We start from the raw sequence: 21,454 nt of genomic DNA on the forward strand, positions 1-21,454 counted from the left end.
ACTACCTAAGTACTCAGTCAATATTTAACTATGACTAAGTTCTCTGCCTGGAAAGAAGGGGAAACAATATATAGGCCTAATTGGACAGAACAACTTGACATATCTTTGGCATTGGTGGGATGAACATTTGCTTTCTTGTTTCAGTTAAATCAACTGGTTGTTTTATTTAATTAAACCATGGATGAGAGGTGACTGAGGTAATAAAATAAAAGTTTTTACTGACAGTAAGTCAGTCCTAAGTTCCCTATGGCATGATGACCACGCATGAAACCTCAAAAAGAAACACTGGGCTACTTATCTTGCTTCCATCCTTCCAAAACGTGTCTCATTGACTCAACTATTGGAACGTGAGAAGCCTGGGCTTTTGACTCAATCTTGATAGCAACAGACAGATTCTCTTTACATCATTTGGAGGGAAGTGGTGGCCAAATATTACAGTAGTTGTCATCCAGTGGAGGCTCCTCAGAGGAGGAAGAGGAGGATCATTCTCCTTAGTGAATTTCATAAAAACATTCCCTTGCTGTCTCTGCCTGGCCTGTTCCCCTCTCTCCACTGCGATTCTCTGCCTCTAACCCTATTACAGGGGCTTACTGGTGCTCTTCCATGCCGTCCCCAGGAGGGGTGGGTCACTTGAGTGTGTTGAGTCGCTGACGAGGTCTTCCTGTCTGGGTTGGCGCCCCCTCTTCGGTTGTGCCGTGGCAGAGATCTTTGTGGGCTATACTCAGCCTTGTATCAGGATGGTACGTTGGTGGTTGACGATATGCCTCTAGTGGTGTGCGGGCTGTGCTTTGGCAAAGTGGGTGGGGTTATATACTGGCTGTTTGGCCCTGTCCGGGGGTATCATCAGATGGGGCCACAGTGTCTCCTGACCACTCCTGTCTCAGCCTCCAGTATTTATGCTGCAGTAGTTTATGTGTCGGGGGGCTAGGGTCAGTCTGTTATATCTGGAGTATTTCTCCTGTCTTATCCGGTGTCCTGTGTGAATTTAAGTATGCTCTCTCTAATTCTCCTTTTCTCTCTTTCTTTCTTTCTCTCTCTCGGAGGACCTGAGCCCTAGGACCATGCCTCAGGACTACCTGGCATGATGACTCCTTGCTATCTCCAGTCCACCTGGCCGTGCTGCTGCTCCAGTTTCAACTGTTCTGCCTGCGGCCATGGAACCCTGACCTGTTCACCGGACGTGCTACCTATCCCAAACCTGCTGTTTTCAACTCTCTAGAGACAGCAGGAGCGGTAGAGATACCCTCAATGAACGGCTCCTGAGGTGCTGACCTGTTGCACCCTAGACAACTAGTGTAATTATTATTATTTGACCATGCTGGTCATTTATGAACATTTGAACACCTTGGCCATGTTCTGTTATAATCTCCACCCGGCACAGCCAGAAGAGGACTGGCCACCCCTCATAGCCTGGTTCCTCTTTAGGTTTCTTCCTAGGTTTAGGCCTTTCTAGGGAGTTTTTCCTAGCCACCGTGCTTCTACACCTGCATTGCTTGCTGTTTGGGGTTTTAAGCTGGGTTTCTGTACAGCACTTTGATATATCAGCTGATGTAAGAAGGGCTATATAAATACATTTGATTTGATAAAAACTAACATTGAAAAAAAATGTAAAAAGTTATCTTTTTAGATAAAACTATATTAAATACACTGCTCAAAAAGATAAAGGGAACACTTAAACAACACAATGTAACTCCAAGTCAATCACACTTCTGTGAAATCAAACTGTCCACTTAGGAAGCAACACTGATTGACAATACATTTCACATGCTGTTGTGCAAATGGAATAGACAACAGGTGGAAGTTATAGGCAGTTAGAAAGACACCCCCAATAAAGGAGTGGTTCTGCAGGTGGTGACCACAGACCACTTCTCAGTTCCTATGCTTCCTGGCTGATGTTTTGGTCACTTTTGAATGCTGGCGGTGCTTTCACTCTAGTGATAGCATGAGACGGAGTCTACAACCAACACAAATGGCTCAGGTAGTGCAGCTCATCCAGGATGGCACATCAATGCAAGCTGTGGCAAGAAGGTTTGCTGTGTCTGTCAGCGTAGTGTCCAGAGCATGGAGGCGCTACCAGGAGACAGGCAAGTACATCAGGAGACGTGGAGGAGGCCGTAGGAGGGCAACAACCCAGCAGCAGGACTGCTACCTCCGCCTTCCTGCAAGGAGGAGCAGGAGGAGCACTGCCAGAGCCCTGCAAAATGACCTCCAGCAGGCCACAAATGTGCATGTGTCTGCTCAAACGGTCAGAAACAGACTCCATGAGGGTGGTATGAGGGCCCGACGTCCACAGGTGGGGGTTGTGTTTACAGCCCAACACCGTGCACAACGTTTGGCATTTGCCAGAGAACACCAAGATTGGCAAATTCGCCACTGGCGCCCTGTGCTCTTCACAGATGAAAGCAGGTTCACACTGAGCACATGTGACAGACGTGACAGAGTCTGGAGACTCCGTGGAGGACGTTCTGCTGCCTGCAACATCCTCCAGTATGACCGGTTTGGCGGTGGGTCAGTCATGGTGTGGGGTGGCATTTCTTTGGGGGGCCGCACAGCCTTCCATGTGCTCGCCAGAGGTAGCCTGACTGCCATTAGGTACCGAGATGAGATCCTCAGACCCTTTGTGAGACCATATGCTGGTGCGTTTGGCCCTGGGTTCCTCCTAATGCAAGACAATGCTAGACCTCATGTGGCTGGAGTGTGTCAGCAGTTCATGCAAGAGGAAGGCATTGATGCTATGGACCGCCCGTTCCCCCATCTGGGACATCATGTCTCGCTCCATCCACCACAGACTGTCCAGGAGTTGGCAGATTCTTTAGTCCAGGTCTGGGAGGAGATCCCTCAGGAGACCATCCGCCACCTCATCAGGAGCATGCCCAGGCGTTGTAGGGAGGTCATACAGGCACGTGGAGGCCACACACACTACTGAGCCTCATTTTGACTTGTTTTAAGGACATTACATAAAAGTTGGATCAGCCTGTAGTGTGGTTTTCCACTTTAATTTTGAGTGTGACTGCTTACTGACTCTACACTGTAATGTTACTGCATGACTGTAGCGGGTTTACTAATGATTTAGTTATATTAGCTGTGGTGACTATGACATTACTTTAGCTAATATGGTGACAACAATGTATCCTGTGTGTAGCGGTTAAATGGTTTGACTTGGAAAGTTTTTTCGCCTAGTCACATACAGCTGATGTGCTGTGCATTGAAGTCCACAAATGAGAAGATACGAGAAGGAATACAATGTTGCTGCTATGAAAGTGAACTGTGTTTACGCGTAATCATGGGTCTATTCATTCTGCCGATTCTGATAAAATGGTTATAAAACGGAACTTGCATGTGCCACTGTCTGTCACCTAAAAAATGTATCGCAACCTGTGTGCACCTATCTTGTAAACTTTCATGCATAGGCTAGGTTGTAGCAACCTCATGATCGGTATACTGTAGGGAAAATTTGAGTATCATGTAGTAGCCTAAACCTATCAATGTTACATTGAATTGGGTGAATGGAATATGAATGACAGTCTGATAAAATAATTTATAAGGTTAAAGATAATGACTAAATAATTCTACCCGGAAACTTAACCATTAGGGATTATAGGTTAGGTAGCATATATAAGGAATAATTAAAATATTAAACTTAACTCCAACTAGGTTGGACTGGGGAAGAGAGGAATGTGTGTGTGTGCCTAAAGAAAACACAGAGAACAATTAAACTGTGTTTGATCCGACCCGGCTAGAACTCTGAGAAATTGACGATAGGACAGGGAGTACCCCTCCAGGTTTCCCTAATCTCGGGGGAATGGAACTGTCGGCTGGGTAGTGATAAACCGTGCTGAGAATTCTGGAGAAGAAGATAGCTCTCCAAATGTTAGTGTGCATGTGTGTGCGTAAGTAAGGAGAATGGTATAAAATGTATGTCTTTGTATATGAACTAGAGAGCTCTCGTGACTAAACATTGATTTGACTTTGTAAACTGGGAATTCTGTCTGTTTCATTTCATTAAACCAGAATTTTACAAACTCTAGGTTGCAGACAGATTAGATTAATTGAAAATTATGAACATTGATAACAAAATTCCATATCACAGTCATCCAATATCCAGTAATAGAAATAAGGCCATGCTTATGATAAACAGCACTGTTGTCATCATCTATACATCCTATTGGTGTTGACAGATGTCTGAGATGCAATCATCTTTATCACAATAAACCATATAATACTTTAGTTACAATAGAAATGTACATGAACCTGCACATCTAAAAAGCGACAGGCATATAACCTCGCCAATCACTGCCTTTGTGTTCAGAAGGCAAGCCAAATAGAATTAATTACATTATGCATTTAAAAACTGTGGCTAAGCCCTCTGTGACTACTGAAGAGGTAGACAGACCACTACATCATCCCTTTGTGGACAAACATCTCAACAACAGTAAGACAAACATCCCAACAACAGTAAGACAAACATCCCAACAACAGTAAGACAAACATCCCAACAACAGTAAGACAAACATCCCAACAACAGCAGGACAAACATACCAACAACAGCAGGACAAACATTTTACATTCTAAAATACATCTGAAATGCAACATACTGTTTTTGCCATAATTTTGATTTCTTCATGGTTCTCTGAAGGACACTGCTTAGAAATACCTCAAATGGCTTAGTAATGCTTCTTACCTTATCATAATAAAAAAACATGTTGCAAGGATATGAAGTTTTGCATTTATATTGCTTTTGTTATTATTGTCAACCTCGTGAACGAGACCGAATCGTTCACACAGAGAGGTTTGTCTCAAGCACACCAATGATTGAACGTTTGAATGAGTCTCTGTCCTTAAGAAAACATGGTAGTTTTATTTATGAAGCAATTCTCTGAATGCCAATTAGCATCGGTTACTTTGGGCTATCAACCCAATACTTGAAAAAACAGACATTGAAATGTTGGTCTCTTTTTGCCTTTCTGTAAGCTCAGATCCCCTCTTGGCTCACCATTCTATCCCAGGTAATGTAGCAACAGACATGTAGCAGACACCGTTTCAGAAGGCTATGCACTCAGACTATGGTACTTACCATTCTCTTTATGGAATATTGCTCTCAGGGGGACATTGCTGAAGTAAACACGCCTCAACTCCTCATCCTCTGACACTATATTTTTTATTCACATTATCAAACAGTCCATTTTTATTTTCCAACGGGGCTATACATTTGGGTGAGTTTTTTTCTCTCGCCCGAGTAGCCTCGTTTCACTGCCAAAAATACAATTAAACCATCTTGTGTTCAGCGAAATAACAACACAATGTCAAATACAGGCACCCATGTCAAATAATTAACATCCAATCATATTAACCGTTACTCTGTCATGGGAATTCCACTAACGGTCCATATGTAGCCAAACGTAGCTGCACAGTAAAAATTGAAGTGTTAATTTAACTCCTATAGAGTTTAATTCAACACTGTTTCAGATAACAATTGGTCCCGGTCTACATAGTGTTAAAGTTACTCTACAGGTAGTGTCATATTTTCAGAGTTAATTTGACTCAAATTGGTGTTAACATTCACACACAAATGTGTAATATTTAATCATATTTAACACGAGTTTAGTTACAATCTCCAGTGTTATTCAATCACTCTTTTTAGAGTTAAGTATTCTCAAAGTTGAGTTAAAATTGACACTTGTTTTTTTTTTCTCTACTGCACAGTAGTGTTACCCAATTACTTAACTTGGTGTCAATGTACGTGAATAAACACAATTACACATTATAAAAGTCCAACATTAAATGTCATCCATTTCAATGTTAATGGCACATCAACCCATTCCTCACCTTGCCTTTAATCAGTGTAACCATTTACACATCAACGTCAACATCACAAGTGACATGCTCCCCAGAGAAAGCAATATGGTCAACAAAAAGAGATGTCATTCATTCCATACAACATTTGTATATCAAATGGTCAATGATAATGCAGGTTGTTGACATGAAAGAAAACAAAATCATGTTTTGACTTGGTTACTTCATATGCATGGAAAGGTTCTTGAAAAGCTAGAGTAATTAAAGGCACAGTGAACAGCAACACTTTGCCATTTTATTATCAAAACAGAATCAATTTGATAAAACAGAGACATTTCAGATTCAATTTTACCACAGATAATCAGGCGTAGGCGGTAAACAAAGCCATGATATTTAACCCAGTGCACATTCATAAATCAAATCAAACTTTATTTGCCAAATGCGCCGAATACAAGTGTAGACTTTACCGTGAAATGCTTACTTACAAGCCCTTAACCAACAGTGCAGTTCAAGAAGAAGAAAATATTTACCAAGTAGGCTAAAATAAAAAGTAATAATAAAAAGTAACACAATAAGAATAACAATAACAAGGCTATATACAGGGGGCACCGGTACAGAGTCAGTGTGCAGGCTAGTTGAGGTAATCTGTACATGTACTAAGTGGGGGTGAAGTGACTATGCATAGGTAACAAACAAACAGCGAGTAGCAGCAGTGTACGAGGGGAGGTGCGTGTGTCAATGTAAATTGTCCGGTGGTGAATTTTATGAATTGTTCAGCAGTTTAATGGCTTGGGGGTAGAAGCTGTTGAGGAGCCTTTTGGTCCTAGACTTGGCGCTCCGGTACCGCTTGCCGTGCGGTAGCAGAGAAAACAGTCTATAACTTGGGTGACTGGAGTCTCTAACAGTTTCATGGGCTTTCCTCTGACACCGCCTGGTGTAGAGGTCCTGGATGGCAGGAAGCTTGGCCCCAGTGATGTACTGGGCCATTCGCACTACCCTCTGTAGCGCCTTACGGTCAGATGCCGAGCGGTTGCCATACCAGGCGGTGATGCAACCGGTCAGGATGCTCTCGATGGTGCAGCTGTAGAACCTGTTGAGGATCTGGGGACTATGCCACATCTTTTCAGTCTCCTGAGGGGGAATAGGTTTTGTTGTGCCCTCTTCACAACTCTCTTGGCATGTTTGGACCATGATAGTTCGTTGGTGATGTGGACACCAAGAAACTTGAAACTCTCGACCCGTTCCACTACAGACCCGTCGATGTTAAGTGGGGCCTGTTCGGCACGCCTTTTCCTGTAGTCCATGATCAGCTCCTTTGTCTTGTTCACATTGAGGGAGGGGTTGTTGTTCTGGCACCACATTGCCAATTCTCTGACCTCCTCTCTACAGGCCATCTCATCATTGACGGTGATCAGGCCTACCACTGTTGTGTCATCAGCAAACTTAATGTTTGGCCACACAGTCGTGGGTGAACAGGGAGTACATGAGGGGATTAAGTACACACCCCTGAGGGGCCCCAGTGTTAAGGATCAGCGTGGCAGACGTGTTGTTGCCTACCCTTACCATCTGGGGGCGGCCAGTCAGGAAGTCCAGGATCCAGTTGCAGAGAGAAGTGTTTAGTCCCAGAGTTAGCTTAGTGATGAGTTTCATGGGCACTATGCGCACCAGCTGTTATTGACAAAAAGACACACACCTCCACCCCTTATCTTACCAGAGATAGCGTCTCTGTTCTGCCAGGGAATGGAAAAGTCTCGGTGAAACACAAGATGTTACAGTTTTTAATGTCCTGTTGGTAGGATAATCTTAATTGTAGGTCATCAATTTTATTTTCTAACGATTGCACGTCAGCAAGGAGAATGGAAGGAATTGAGAGTTTACTCGCTCAACTCCGGCTTCTCAGAAGGATCCCCGATCTGCGTCCCCTTTTCCGGCGTCTTTTCTTCACGCAAAAGAAGTGGATCTGGGCCTGTTCCAGTGAAAGCAGGAAATCCTTCTCATTGGACTCGTTAAAGGAAAAAGTTTTGTCCAGTCCGCGGTGAGTAATCGCTTTTCTGATGTCCAGAAGTTATTTTCGGTCATAAGAGACAGTAGCAGCAACATTATGTACACAATAAGTTAAAAAATAAGTTACACAAAATGCTAAAAAATTACAAAATTGCACAATTGGTAAAATGTCAGTCATGTTCTTCGGCGCCATCTTTAAAACCTGAGTGCTAAGAGGCACTTGCATTGCCATAGCAATCATAGAACCACCTTTTACCATATTCAAAGACACCATGTTCCCAGGAGCAATGTCTAATTGACTAAAAAGTGTTGAGGATTGACAATTGTAGTTTGTGTTAGTTAGTTTGTGTTTTTCTGCCAAAGTTTTGGTAATATATTTTGTAAAGATTTTAGTTGTTTTTTGAAAAAATTATGCTTACTTTCATACCGTATACACCAACTATGAATTACAGGTCCAGTATTCTGGATGCAGTGGGGATAATGGATTAGAAAATGGTGCTTTGGTAAAAACAAAATCTGGGGAAGAAACTGTTAAAATGGTTTGTGGTGCTCCACAATCAAATGTTTTAAATAAACACAGAGACCCCCTGTTAACATAATATTTTATCCTATGTTAACTATTTGAAGTAAAAAAAGGAGTAGGCCCCAGTGCTGGTCAGTAGATGTTACCAAACCCCCCAAAATAAATAGGCACCATGACTGAATTGCATTAAGTCCCAAATCATTTGATCTTTCTGATAAATTCACAGCCACTGGTTTATTGTTTATTTCCATGAATCCATAATCAAAACTGTATTCTTCAATGTAATTCTGCAGATGTTGCATGTTTTTCTTTCAGATAAAGAAATAATAGCTTCAACTCGCAATGGGCCACACCCTTTAAAACATCTTGCATCACATCAACTGAGAAGTTCTCAATTGTGTGAAAATACTCAAACCAGTTTAATAAATATGAACGCTTCACACCAAAAATTCCTATTCATTTCCTGAGAGTAGCAGTGTGTATTTATTTAGTTCGCAACACAATCTTCAGAGAATTCTGTCTGAAAGTCATGTTTTTCTGCAAGACCGAACCTACAGCAATACCTTGCGCTAAAAGACTCCACCAGGCCAAACAAACTATGTAGGCCCAGATTATTATGGACCACACTGCCACGAACATGACCACTGTATAAAGGAACCACAATGCCATCACTCTCTAACACTTTAAGGTCTCGAACAACAGGAGCAAGGATTGCACTAAATAATTTAAGACCCTCGTCGCGGGCCCCGGACTGGGTACCCTTGTCGCGGGCCCCGAACTGGGCACCCTCGTCGCGGGCCCCGGACTGGGCACCCTCGTCGCGGGCCCCGGACTGGAGACCCACGTCGCGGGCCCCGGACTGGGCACCCTTGTCGCGGGCCCTGGACGGGGCACCCTCGTCGCCGACCCCGGACTGGGCACCCTCGTCGCGGGCCCCGGACTGGAGACCCACGTCGCGGGCCCGGACTGGAGACCGTTGCTGGAGGCTCCGGACTGGAGACCGTCACTGGAGGCTCCGGAATGGGGACCGTCGCTGGAGGCTCCGGAATGGGGACCGTCGCTGGAGGCTTCGTGCCATGACCCCTCACTGGAGGCTTCGTGCCATGGATCATCACTGGAGGCTTCTTGCCATGGATCATCACGGGAGGCTTCTTGCCAAGGATCATCACTGGAGGCTTTGTGCCATGGATCATCACTGGAGGCTTCTTGCCATGGATCATCACTGGAGGCTTCGTGCCATGGATCATCACTGGAGGCTTCTTGCCATGGATCATCACTGGAGGCTTCTTGCCATGGATCATCACTGGAGGCTTTGTGCCATGGCTCATCACTGGAGGCTTCGTGCCATGGATCATCACTGGAGGCTTCTTGCCATGGATCATCACTGGAGTGAGGAGACGTATGGGCAGTCTGGTACATGGAGCTGCCACAAGGCTCACCAGGCTGGGGAGACATACAGGAGGATTAGTTTTGGGCGCAGGCACAGGACTCGCCAGGCTGGAGAGACATACAGGAGGTCCTGTCCTTGGCAGAGGCACCAGATACACTGGGCCGTGGAGGCGCACTGGAGGTCTCGAGCTTGGAGCCTGGTTTCCCACAGTCAAGTCCTGTGTGTAAACTCTACATAGTTATGTTCTGTGGGTGACACTGAGTGGGCTGATACACCATTTCATGGGTGCAGGTTAGGCTGTTAGTGTCACGCCCTGGCCATAGAGAGGCTTTTATTCTCAATTTTGGTTAGGCCAGGGTGTGACTAGGGTGGGCATTCTAGTTTTGTTATTTCTATGTTTTCTATTTCTTTGTTTTTGGCGAAGTGTGGTTCCCAGTTAGAGGCAGCTGTCTATCGTTGTCTCTGATTGGGAATCATACTTTGGCAGCCTTTTTCCCACCTGTGTTTTGTGGGTAGTTGCTTTCTGTATAGTTTATGCACCTTACAGAACTGTTTCGGTTTCTTCACTTTGTTATTTTGTTCAAGTGTTTTGGTTAATAAAGAATCATGAACACTTACCACGCTGCGTTTTGGTCCGATCCTCATTATGACGAGAGCCGTGACAGTTAGGCTGTAGTGCATATAAGTATGCCTCCAATGCAATTCTGAATTCAAATACGTCCACAGTGTGTTCTACTGATTTGTCAAATTAACTAATAATTGTCTTCTGTTTAATTTATATAACAACATTCCTACCTTGTTTAGCATTACTAGTCCAATTGTGGCATGTTTTCGAAAATGTTATCCTTTTGCATCAGTTTCAATAGGGCCTTTTCTTTTGAAGGCAAACCGCCAATTCCACTGTTGTTGCTCACGACACACTGGAAAGGGACTCGACCAAGCACAGAGCCAATCCAATGGACCAATCAGGGCGAGAGGTGTGTATGGAAAATGTGTTATGTCAATGTGCATTGTGGTCATTGTAGTCAGTGATGTTGTAGACAAAATATGATTGTAGACTTGTAGTTCTAGAAACGTTCCACATTAAGGAAAGCGCTCTCTTTTAGACATTTGAAGTAAACAAGAATGGACATGATTCATGAACATTATTCCTTTGCCATTCATTCAATGCAAAGTCTCTCCTGACTTTTACTTAAATAATATTATTATATTAATGATATCTGTGCCATTGGAAATTTTAGATTGTAAATCTTGGTGAGGCAAACAAACAAAAGTTTTAAATGCATGCCAGCGAAGCAAAAACACAACACTAAACAATACATTAATTGCACTATAACGGTGACAAAAGGTGCCCACAAACTGTTAGGGCCTACACAGAGCTTTCTTTTCAGTACCATGGAGTGGATCCTTACAACTGCTACACCTGGCTATCACCGTAGACTTGTCTGGCAGCAAAACAGTTCATTTAGCCTCATTTACTGCCTTTTAAACAAATGTGCCTTTTAAACAAACGTGGTTTCTACTGACAATTGAGATGTACAAACTGTGGCATAAGGGGACGACGAGTGGATAAGAGGCAATCCACAATTTAAATTAAGATATTAATGAGCAAGCTAGGATGGACGTAGTCAATATAACTATTTGTTCAGCACTTTTCAAAATGGACAGCGACAGGATTCAGAACATGGGCCGTTCTTACAATATTCTCCCTGTACACCAAGTCAGGTGGATAAAGAAAGGGAGCATTTAAACAGACAATGAAAGCTCTTACAATATTCGATGATGACATTTTTCTAAAACAGGCTATAGGCTACATGTGCACCACCAAGTCAGAACAGTAGGCTAAGTTTTGAAGGGGAAAGGGACCAAATTATTATGGTGAGGCACATGGGCTACTAACAGCTTACTACACAACATACACTTTGTATTACTTTCTTAGCTACAGTATACATATCTGGCATATTGCATAATTTATGCAGCAGCATACAATAGATTTTTGCACTCATCTTGTTGTGCTCACTTGAACAGGAAGGTGACGCGGCGGTCATTCTTGTGGGCAAATTATGTCATCAAACTTTGTCATCAAAGTCTAACTTTGTCTTGATTTATAGTTTTTTCAAGACAACTGACTTTTTAAAGGCTCAACTCTCAAAATAACAAGGTTGAATCATGACGTCAGTGATCTTCACGTCGGCACTCTAGAAAGAGGCCCAAGTTACCGACTTGGAATTTTGAGTTGGATGACCATTCAAAACGTAGTGTCCCCATGAGTGACAGAACACTGAGCCAATTACGGCGCAGCTAGAAAACATTACCAACCCCTACACTCTGTATTTTCTGCTGGCTGCCCCACCATCACAGAGAGCACTAAGCTAGGCTGAAACACCTGCATTTTGGAGCTGCCTTACTCAAGAAAGTAAAACAGAGACCATGTTTGTATGCGGCTTTATTGTTTGCAAACTGATGTGTGACACACGTATTAATGCCAAAATAACATGCAAAACAGGTAACAACAAAAAATATTATAATTTGTATTTTTTTAGCTAACCCTGAATGTGCCCTGAATGATCCGTGCAGAGTTATGGACAAGTCACAGCTCCTTGGCCCCCAAGAGAGATGATCTTGAACCTGCCACTCCGCTCAAAGAGTTACAATCCTCATCCGAATGTTTATCAAAAGCAATCAAAAGTTCTTCCCAACCATAGACAGCAGTGAAGAGAATTCAGCAACTCAAAGACAGTGGAAGTAGGGCCTAGATAAAATTGTTTTCTTCATTGTTAGGCTATCAACACCTTTGGGCCCCCATCAGGGTCAAAAATCTGGGCAATGGGTTTTTGAACTGACCAATAGATTGGCAATATTGTGATTGGTCCCATTTTGAAAACATATAAAATTCTCTTTCATAGGTCAGTCAGTAAAGACCCTTAGGAAGGCCAAAGGCCGGTTGGACTAAACTTGTTGGTTTAACAACAATAAAGAAGCAATGAAGAGTTGCTAAATGTTCTATTCATGTCAGTTTGCTCTACAAGTCAAGCACATGTATTATATTTCCATGGGTTAGAGAGTGAGGAAGCGCCATAGACAGAAATTCTAGTTTGAATGCGTCCACCATTTTACTTAGGATCAGTGCTAATAAACTAGCTCAAACTTTCTAGTTTCAAACTGTTGTAGATTCCCTGCCTGAAGGCCTGTTTACAACAGTATCTTTCAGTAAAAAAATACATGATAGTTTTAATGACGTAGTGACATAGTTTAAATTCATGTGAAATGTTCTATATCTAGGCTTCCCTCACCCATTCAAATCCTCCGCAAGGAAGGATAGTAATTTCCCATAATTTCCTGTAACAATTGTTCATAGCAAATGCACTATGAATATATGAAATAGACTGTGTCTGTCACATATTCCTCAATAAACTCCATGCACTCCCAAGTTGTAGAAAGATATTTTCAACATACTTCAATAAATTCAGACATGTTGTCACACCCTGATCGGTTTCACCTGTCCTCGTTATTGTCTCCACCCCCTCCAGATGTCTCTTGTTTTCCCCAATGTATTTATCCCTGTGTTTTCTGTGCCAGTTCGTCTTCTATGTTCCAAGAAAACCCGTGTTTTTTTCACTGTACGCCTGCCTTTGCGATTCTCTTTTTTCTAGTCCTCCTGGTTTTGACCCTTGCCTGTTCTAGACTCTGTATCCGCCTACCGGACCATTCTGCCTGCCTTGGCCATGAGCCTTTCTGCCACCCTGTACCTCCTGGACTCCTGGTTTTGACCTTTTGCCTGTCCATGACCATTCTCTTGCCTACACCTTTCAGATTATTAAACATTATAAGACTTCAACCATCTGCCTCCTGTTTCTGCATCTGGGTCTCGTCATGATAATGTTCTCTGATTAAATTGAGCACTTGTTCCAAAACAGGTATCAGTAAAGTCATCGTTGAAAGTGCATATATCTAGAAAAATACTATATTGCTAATTGGGTGTAGTCACAGCTCTTGATGACAACAAAAATACTTTGTACAGCTAAAAATTATTAATGATTCTCTTTTTAGTAGCAGTCCAGCCATCCATAGTTCAACAAGACACGGTTCACCTTCTTTGATGGATAGTGGTATTCGGTTTGCCTGGGGCCATCTGAAAAGTACAGGTAACCTGAAGGAGAAAACACAGAAGATGTATTAGCAACATGTCAAGGCTTGAGGTAGGTTGATTGTATTGTGTCTTCAGTGTCACCACCACCTACCATGGTTTTCAAAAGCAGCATCAACTTTGCTGCCAATACCATGGAAATCCTGGTAGATGCTTCTGGGGTAGCCACGGTCCATTGTGCTCATCCTTTCATTGAAGCTGTGGTATAGATCAGAACACATTTAGGATACTGCAGTACGTTTGGTTTCAATATGAGTTTGAATACAACAGGAGACCATTAGTTATTAAGATATTTAGCAACACACCTCCAGTATTTGTTTCTCACAAAGAATAGAGTTTTCCCTGTGGATGCCACATGAACTGCAGAGTCTATCTTGGTTACATATGAGGGGAAGCCAAAGTTGTAGATGGATTTGGGATAACCTGATAGGACGGTAAGGCCTCTGGTGCCCCAGTACCTTCTTCCTGTGAGAAGAAATGTTGGAGAAAAGATTAGGATCGTTACACACTGAGTATCCAAAACGTTTGAGGGGGGTGCAACTCAATATTAGGAATGTTTGGTATACTCAGTGTATTTTACAGATATGGGAGAGAGCAGGTTCTCTATCATTCCCACTCAAACCAGTGCCAGATAATTGAGTACCTAGGGTATCTAAGCACTGCTATTACTAAAGCAAGAGAATTAACATTGTACTTGTTGGATTACTGGGTCGGGCAACTTGGGCTGGGCCTAGCATAGGTTAATACTGTACCTTCAAATAGTAAGGCGATGTCTCGACCCTTGTATTCATATGCAGCATCAACATGGCTAATGCTAGGCCAGGTTCCCTTCACTGTCTTCGTCATTACTCCATTCCAATAGCCACTCTTCTTCCAGTAATACCTGATAAACAAACCGAAAATGTGTTTCAGGATTTTGACAATACTTAGCTTGCTTGCATTGCAACAATAGGAAGATTCCTTGCACATGTTATGATATATACAACAGCACTTTCTATGAAGCATCTACATTTCAAAATAAATTGTGCTTACAGCATGATACTAAGAAATTGATTACACTTATAAAACTATATAAAAAAACATGTTCTGCTTGTTGTAATAAATAAGCTTTTTTATTTAATTCCATTGTCCTCCAAGTGTTCCTGAATCTCCTTCTTACCTCAGGTTTAAATTTGTATCTATTTATTTGGCCATTTTTAAAGACAATACAACCACACATGTGGATACCGTACAATGCCTGTAAATTAATCAAGGATGACACAAATGTTTTAAAACGTTAAAACGTATTTCCATTGTGGTCCTCAAAATATACACAGGATTATAACACGAAAACAAAGTTTGCTCCTCAATTCATGCACCTTGGTTGGAAAGCAAGGTAGCGGCAGTGTACCCTTCCCTTTGAAAACGTATTGAAAGAATGTTAGTGTGTGTTCGTCTCACCCATCTTTGAAGAAGTACAGCTCACTCCGAATGGTACTGGCAGCATCAAAGACAAGGTTCCTGTTGCATCTTTCTGGAGGGTTTGGTCTAGGTTCTGGTTTGGGCTTTGGTTTAGGCTTGGGTCTTGTTGGTTCTGGCTGACCTGGTGTTGTCCGGACACCTTACAAATTGAAGAGTAATGTTTCAATGACTACATGAAATATTAGGTTATGAAAATAGATATTCTGTTAATACACAGTACCATTTTCCCTAGTACTGTGAGGTTCAGGGCCCATATTCACGAAGTGTCTCTGAGTAGAAGAGCTGATAAAGGATCAGTTTTCTCTTTAAGAATAAATAAGGGGGGGGACCAGATTCTTGATAAACACTCCTACTCTGAGACAATTTATGAATACGAGCCCTGACGTAGCCGTTTAATGTTTAATTGTCGCCACCTTCTCACAGTGGGCTGAACACTCACTCACCGTACAAGGCCTGTACTCCCCGCCTGTCGTCTGCAGGTAGCCTGTATCCTTTTGTGTTCACAAAGTGATATGTGGGGTACATCAGAGCTGAGCTGTCTCGTGAGTGGGCCAATCCAAGAGCATGGCCAAACTCATGGGCCGCCACCAGAAGCAGGTTTATCCCTGTTGTAGAGTCAGAGAGAGATGCTTAGGTAAAAACTATGACGGTACTGTCAGAATTGATTTGAAGTATTTTAGTACAGCAACTGTAGGGTTTATTGGTGTTGTTTCTTTGATCCTGTACCTCTCTGGCTCAGAGTCCAAGACTCATCTTCATCAAAGTGTGTGTCACCACCTTCGCCTTCTCCTGGAGAGTTTGCATGGGCCAAGACACCATTCGGCCCATCGAAGGGGTAGAAGTCACCGTGGTCTGGTTTAAAAAGGGAAGAAACAGTATTCTTAAAACAATTGCTCTTAAATTAACAAATACAAAACATGCTTGTGGTTCAACATATCAACTCTATCTCTGAACGGGAGTGACTGAACAGAACTCACATTTGGCTCCAAACAGGATCATGATGTCAGCGGTGTCACTGTAGATCTGCTTGAAGTCCAGTGGGATGATGTCGCTGTAGAGCTTGAAGGCCTGGGCGATGGTGGAGTCCACCTCACGCCGACTCAGGTCATGCGTGTACTCAGTAATTCTGGGAAAATAAATAGCAGAAACTATCGTATTATGTATTGGTTATCCGAATGCCCATCATGTACTTGTTGTGGCTTTTCATCATCCTGTTTGTTTGCCATGTGTCATAACTTGCAAATCCAATTATGTTTGCTATGTTTTGAAAATCTTAGCACACTTCTGTTTAGTAGTGTAGGAATATACCGATCCCCATTTTCAAGACCATCATTCGCTGGAGACGGAAATGGAAATTTCGCAGAAAAATCTGCCAAAATCTGCCATCGTCCTGCTAGCTAACATTCAATCGCTGGGAAATAAATGGGAGTAACTGAAAGCACGTATATCCTACCAACAGGACATTAAAAACTCTAATATCTTATGGTTCACCGAGTCGTGGCTGAACAACGACATTGAGAACATACAGCTGGCAGGTTATACACTCTATCGGCTGGATAGAACAGCAGCCTCTGGTAAGGCATGGGGCAGGGGCCTATGCATATATGTAAACAACAGTTGGTGTATGATATCTCAGGCAGTCTCGAGGTTTTGCTCGCCTGAGGTAGAGTATCTCATGATAAGCTGTAGACCACACTATCTACCTAGAGACTTTTCATCTGTATTCTTCGTAGCTGTCTACCACAGACCGATGCTGGCACTAAAACCGCACTCAATGAGCTGTATACCGCCATAAGCAAACAGGAAAAGACTCATCCAGAGGCGGCGCTCCTAGTGGTTGGGGACTTTAATGCAAGGAAACTTAAATCAGTTTTAGCTCATTTCTATCAGCATGTTAAATGTGCAACCAAAGAGAGAAAGATTCTAGACCACCTTTACTCCACACACATAGACGCGTACAAAGCTCTCCCTCGCCCTCCATTTGGCAAATCTGACCAAATTAAAGCAGGAAGCACCAGTGACTTGGTCTATAGAAAAGAGGTCAGATGAAGCAGATGCAAAACTACAGGACTGTTTTGCTAGCACAGACTGGAATATGTTCCGGGATTCTTCCGATGGCATTGAGGAGTACACCACATCAGTCACTGGCTTTATTAATAAGTGCATTGAGGACGTCGTCCCCACAGTGACTGTACGTACATAACCCAACCAGAAGCCATGGATTACAGGCAACATTCGTACTGACCTAAAGGGCTGAGCTGCCGCTTTCAAGGAGTGGGACTCTAACCCAGAAGCTTATAAGAAATCCCGCTATGCCTTCCGACGAACCATCAAACTGGCAAAGCATCAATACAGGACTAAGATCGAATCGTACTACACCAGCTACGACGCTCGTCGGATGTGGCAGGGCTTGCAAACTATTACAGCCAAGAGCTGCCCAGTGACACAAGCCTACCAGATGAGCTAAATAACTTCTATGCTTGCTTCAAGGCAAGGAACACTGAAACATGCATGAGCGCATTAGCTGTTCCAGATGACTGTGTGATCACACTCGCCGCAGCCGATATGAGTAAGACCTTTAACCTTCTTCGGGATCGGTGTCCCTTCCACGGGAAGGATGAGCTAATGTAGGCTAATGTGATTAGCATGAGGTTGTAAGTAACAAGAAAAATGTCCAATTTACAGTAGCTATTACAGTGAAAGAATACCATGCTATTGCTTGAGGAGAGTGCACAGTTTTGAACATGAAAAGTTATTAATAAACAAAATAGGCATATTTGGGAAGTCTTGATACAACATTTTGAGCAGAAATACAATGGTTCATTGGATCAGCTTTGAACATACACTGCTGCCATCTAGTGGCCAAAATCTAAATTGCAGCTGGGCTGGAATAATACATTATGGCCTTTCTCTTGCATTTCAAAGATTGTACAAAAAAAATACAAAATATATATATATATTTTTTATATTATCTTTTACCAGATCTATTGTGTTATATTCTCCTACATTCCTTTAACATTTCCACATACGTCAAAGTGTTTCCTTTCGGATAACCAGGACTGCGAGCTTGCGCTGACAAACTGGCAAGTGTCTTCACTGACATTTTCAGCCTGTCCCTGACTGAGTCTGTAATACCAACATGTTTCAAGCAGACCACTATAGACCCTGTGCCCAAGAACACTAAGGTAACCTGCCTAAATGACGACCGACCCGTAGCACTCATGTCTGTAGCCATAGTGCTTTCAAAGGCTGGTCATGGCTCACATCAACACCATTATCCCAGAAACCCTAGACCAACTCCAATTTGTATACCGCCCTAACAGATCCACAGATGATGCAATCTCTATTGCATTCCACACTACCCTTTCCCATCTGGACAAATGGAACACCTACATTAGAATGCTATTCATTGACTACAGCTCAGCATACAACACCATAGTGCCCACAAAGCTCATCACTAAGCTAAGGACCCTGGGACTTAACACCTCCCTCTGCAACTGGACACGCCCACAGGTGGTAAGGGTAGGTAACAACACATCTGCAACACTGATCTGCAATCCTCAACACGGGGCCCCTCAGGGGTGCGTGCTCAGTCCCCTCCTGTACTCCCTGTTCACCCATGACTTCATGGCCAAGCATGACTCCAGCACTATCATTAAGTTTGCCGACGACACAACAGTGGTAGGTCTGATCACCGACAAAGATGAGACAGCTTAGGAGGTCAGAGATCTGGCCATGTGGTACCAGGATACAACCTCTCCCTCAACATGATCAAGACAAAGGAGATGATTGTGGTCTACAGAAAAAGGAGGACCGAGCACGCCCCCATTAACATCGGCGGGGCTGTAGTGGAGCAGGTTGAGAGCTTCAACTTCCTTGGTGTCCACATCCCCAACAAACTATCATGGTCCAAGCACACCAATACAGTCGTAAAGAAGGCACGACAAAACCTATTCCCACTCAGGAGACTGAAAAGATTTGCAAGGCAAGTTGTACCGTAGCACCAAGTCTACGTCCAAAAGGTTTCTTAACAGCTTCTACCTCCAAACCATGAGACTCTTGAACAGCAAATCAAATGGCTACCCAGACTATTTGCGTTGTACCCCCCCACCCCCACCCCTCTTTTACACTGCTGCTACTATTTTTTTTACATATCTATTTTTCTTAAATTCATTGTTTGTTAAGGGCTTGTAAGTAAGCATTTCACTGTAAGGTCTAAACCTGGCGCATGTGACAAATACAATTTGATTTGATTTGAAATCAACAACATTTGAACCATGTAGGATTTAGGTTAAAGCTTAGGTGAAAAAATACAAAAATTCCAGAAATGTCTTTACATTGCTGACTTTTAAAAAATCCATTCAGATTTCCATGTTGATTCAACATCATCACGAACACATTGATACAAAAAAAATAAAAAACATTCCGTTTTTTTATGATGTGGAAACAAAGTTGATTCAAGTAGTTTGTACTCAATTGGTAATTTCTGAAGTCTCTGTCCGGTATCTAGGCTACCTGTAAGTGACGATGCTCTGCTTCCAGCGGGGCTTGCCCTGGAAGTGTCCGTAGCGGGCCACGTCTGTGACCCCACATCGGGGCTTGGCCATCACCTCCAGGGTGTTCGAGTCCAGCCTGCCTGTCACCTCCAGCCCAAAGAAGTCCTGCATGCTCCTCAGGTCTCTCTGAAATGAGTCCACTGGGGTGTCCATCACTCGCCTGGACATGATGGAGTTGGTGGAGCCAGCAACCGAGTAAAACTGGGATAGATAGGCCTGTACAGAGAGCTAACTGTCAATCTTGTAAAAATGGACAGTTAGTGGTCCGTGGTCGAGTACAGTTTAACGGTTTGGTTGACGCACAATTGTCCATCAACCAAACCGTGGGTAGTTTATCTCTGTACTGTTTGTTTCAATTGGTACATTCCATAGTGTAGTCAAAGAAACAACGTAACATTTAATGAAAAATAAGTACACTATATGTAAATATTAAATAATACACAGTAATTAGCAATAGTTTACCTTAGCTCTGGCCTGCAGGTCATCTGAAGACAGAGTGACATCTTGACTTGTAGTAGGGGCTGCTATACAAATTGCAAAAGCAGCCACTGTCTGTAACACGGTAAACACTGATCTTCCCATGAATGTAACCTTCTACTGCAGAGGAGAAAGTCTGACTGCCCTAAGCCCTCTGCACCTCTCCTTATATAGCCCAGATCCCAGGCACCACACATTAGAATGGGTGTGATGATAGATTGTTTCTCATTTCCCAAAAATTGTTTAGGGTATCCAAAGGGCCCTGGCACTGCATGCATGATTGAGCACTACAGCATTCCAGACTCTGTCTGAGCAGGTCCTATTCAGGAAATGAGGGATTGTTATCAATGACGTGGGAGGAGAAGGAGGGGGAGGACAGGCCAGGTGCTGTAGATCTGGGGGAAGATTTGGATTGGCTTTGTTAATGCAAGGAAGAGAAAGTATGCAAACATGGGGCTTCTCCTTGTGAGGCTGTCATATCTGGTTTGTGATGCCTCACTCATTGTCAGGCCACAAATGGCACATCAGCTACTTTATTTAAACATGCAGAAAAAATATGTACTCTGATTAACTGCATCCTAGATAAATATGGCATCTGAAAATATAGTTTTTTAATTGAATACAATTCTTTGAGATGATTTGCAATGATCACAATATGCATATTATGCAGAACTCTTATTTTAGTGATAACGCGCCGAGAGGACGGAGTTTGGAGGATATATTGGCATGGGTGTTTTTTGTCTCAGGCCGGCAAACCATGCCAATAAATCGTCCAAACGCTGGCTTTGAGGGCATTATCACTTTTATACAACATATTACCAACATATTCAAACAATGATTGACATATTTTCATTAAAAACGTTACTTTGATAAATGTATTAATACTATTTCATCATTCCACCAGACATACACTACATGGCCAAAAGTATGTGGATGCTTCAAATGAGTGGATTTGGCTATTTCAGTCACACCCGTTGCTGACAGGTGTATAAAATCGAGCACACAGCCATACAATCTCCATAGATAAACATTGGCAGTAGAATGGCCTGTACTGTAGAGCTCAGTGACTTTCAACATGGCACCGTCGTAGGATGCCAACTTTC

At 42.9% G+C, this 21,454-nt stretch overlaps 1 protein-coding gene across 1 annotated transcript; it reads right to left on the reverse strand.

The window, feature by feature from the left end:
* Positions 1-12,143: 12,143 nt before the first annotated feature.
* Positions 12,144-20,661, reverse strand: mmp30 (matrix metallopeptidase 30). The gene is made up of 10 exons (XM_021623485.3): positions 20,337-20,661; positions 19,834-20,090; positions 16,296-16,444; positions 16,045-16,170; positions 15,762-15,923; positions 15,298-15,457; positions 14,610-14,740; positions 14,163-14,322; positions 13,952-14,055; positions 12,144-13,860 (listed from the first exon to the last, which is right to left on the reverse strand). Exons 1-10 carry the CDS (start codon positions 20,454-20,456, stop codon positions 13,757-13,759), a joined length of 1,473 nt encoding a protein of 490 aa, XP_021479160.3. The 5' UTR covers positions 20,457-20,661; the 3' UTR covers positions 12,144-13,756.
* Between the last annotated feature and the right edge of the window lie 793 nt (positions 20,662-21,454).

The sequence above is a fragment of the Oncorhynchus mykiss genome, chromosome 12 (assembly GCF_057628025.1).
Source record: "Oncorhynchus mykiss isolate SJ-2025 chromosome 12, ASM5762802v1, whole genome shotgun sequence".
Taxonomy (NCBI): domain Eukaryota; kingdom Metazoa; phylum Chordata; class Actinopteri; order Salmoniformes; family Salmonidae; genus Oncorhynchus; species Oncorhynchus mykiss.